Genomic DNA, 1057 nt, shown 5'->3' on the forward strand with positions numbered 1-1057 from the left:
GTGTGCCTAATACATTTCTTTATGCAATTCATGTTGTACTATTTGTTTTGATTTTGTGATTTCTAATCTTAGAGAGATTAGCAACACACTTTTTTTTTTACATACTTATATCTCTTATATCTTTTTTCCACTCTGTGTCACTCACATATTATCCCCACCCCACCACCATACCACACTTACAGATTATTGTCAGAATATAAAGACATTGCTATGCTCCTTGTTTTAGCCTTTTCCCATGTGCCTTTTGTACCAGTTACTGTTTTGCTCTTCCCGTTTTTCTTATCAGTAATAGCTATGTTCCCTAATGTTTCCCATCTTCCCTAATTACCTTGTGTGTTTCTGGCCTTCATCTCCCCATAGTTTTTTTTCCGCATCAACCTGTTTCTTGTTTACTGTGCATCCTTTTCCTTATGTTACATCTTTGTTTCCTAGCTCCCAGGGTTTTCCAGGCATTTCCGTGTGTTCTTATGGCTTTTGGTTTACCTTCAATAAAGGATTATATTCACTGGAACCTGCCTGTCTAAGAGTCTGCATTAAGGGTCCTCAGTCTTCACCAAATCTGACAGACAGGAATACTGCACAATCTGGATCTAACATGTCTTCTTGCACTGGTGTGGTTACCTGCAACTGCCGGGGCACTGACAGTATCTAAAGCATGCGTCATGGTGTTGGCAAACAGAGTAGCATCTTCTTTACTGCCAAAATTTAGCCCCCACACCTGCTTGTGATCACGCCACTGATGGAAATTTGGTGTGGCTTGATTATACTTCATTCCTTTGATAATGGGACAATTGATCACCACCTGATGAAAACAGGAAGCGAAGGATAGTAAATGTAAATTAAATATAAAGTTAGTCAGGCCAGAAGTAAATTTGTTTAAATATATAATTATATGTGAGATCATATTGCTGATGCTTGGTCCACAGTAGATTGTAATATGCATGGAATAAACCAATACATGTGGTGGGTATTCATCTGCTAATTGTAAAGTCTGTGCAAGGTGAACAGAATACACTGTGTGTCTCAAAGCGTATATACATACACACACACACACACA

General features: G+C 38.5%; 1 protein-coding gene across 1 annotated transcript in view; it reads right to left on the reverse strand.

Annotated features, from left to right (window-relative positions):
* Nucleotides 1–536: 536 nt before the first annotated feature.
* LOC102210724 (vasodilator-stimulated phosphoprotein-like) overlaps nucleotides 537–1057 on the reverse strand; it is an 8743-nt gene continuing 8222 nt past the window's right edge. The window contains exon 3 of the mRNA XM_005755007.1: nucleotides 537–802. Coding sequence (XP_005755064.1) covers nucleotides 551–802 — 252 coding nt within the window. The 3' untranslated portion in view covers nucleotides 537–550. The remainder of the gene's footprint in view (nucleotides 803–1057) is intronic.

This window comes from Pundamilia nyererei, unplaced genomic scaffold, assembly GCF_000239375.1.
Source record: "Pundamilia nyererei isolate P.nyererei 1_Seehausen unplaced genomic scaffold, PunNye1.0 scaffold00827, whole genome shotgun sequence".
Taxonomy (NCBI): domain Eukaryota; kingdom Metazoa; phylum Chordata; class Actinopteri; order Cichliformes; family Cichlidae; genus Pundamilia; species Pundamilia nyererei.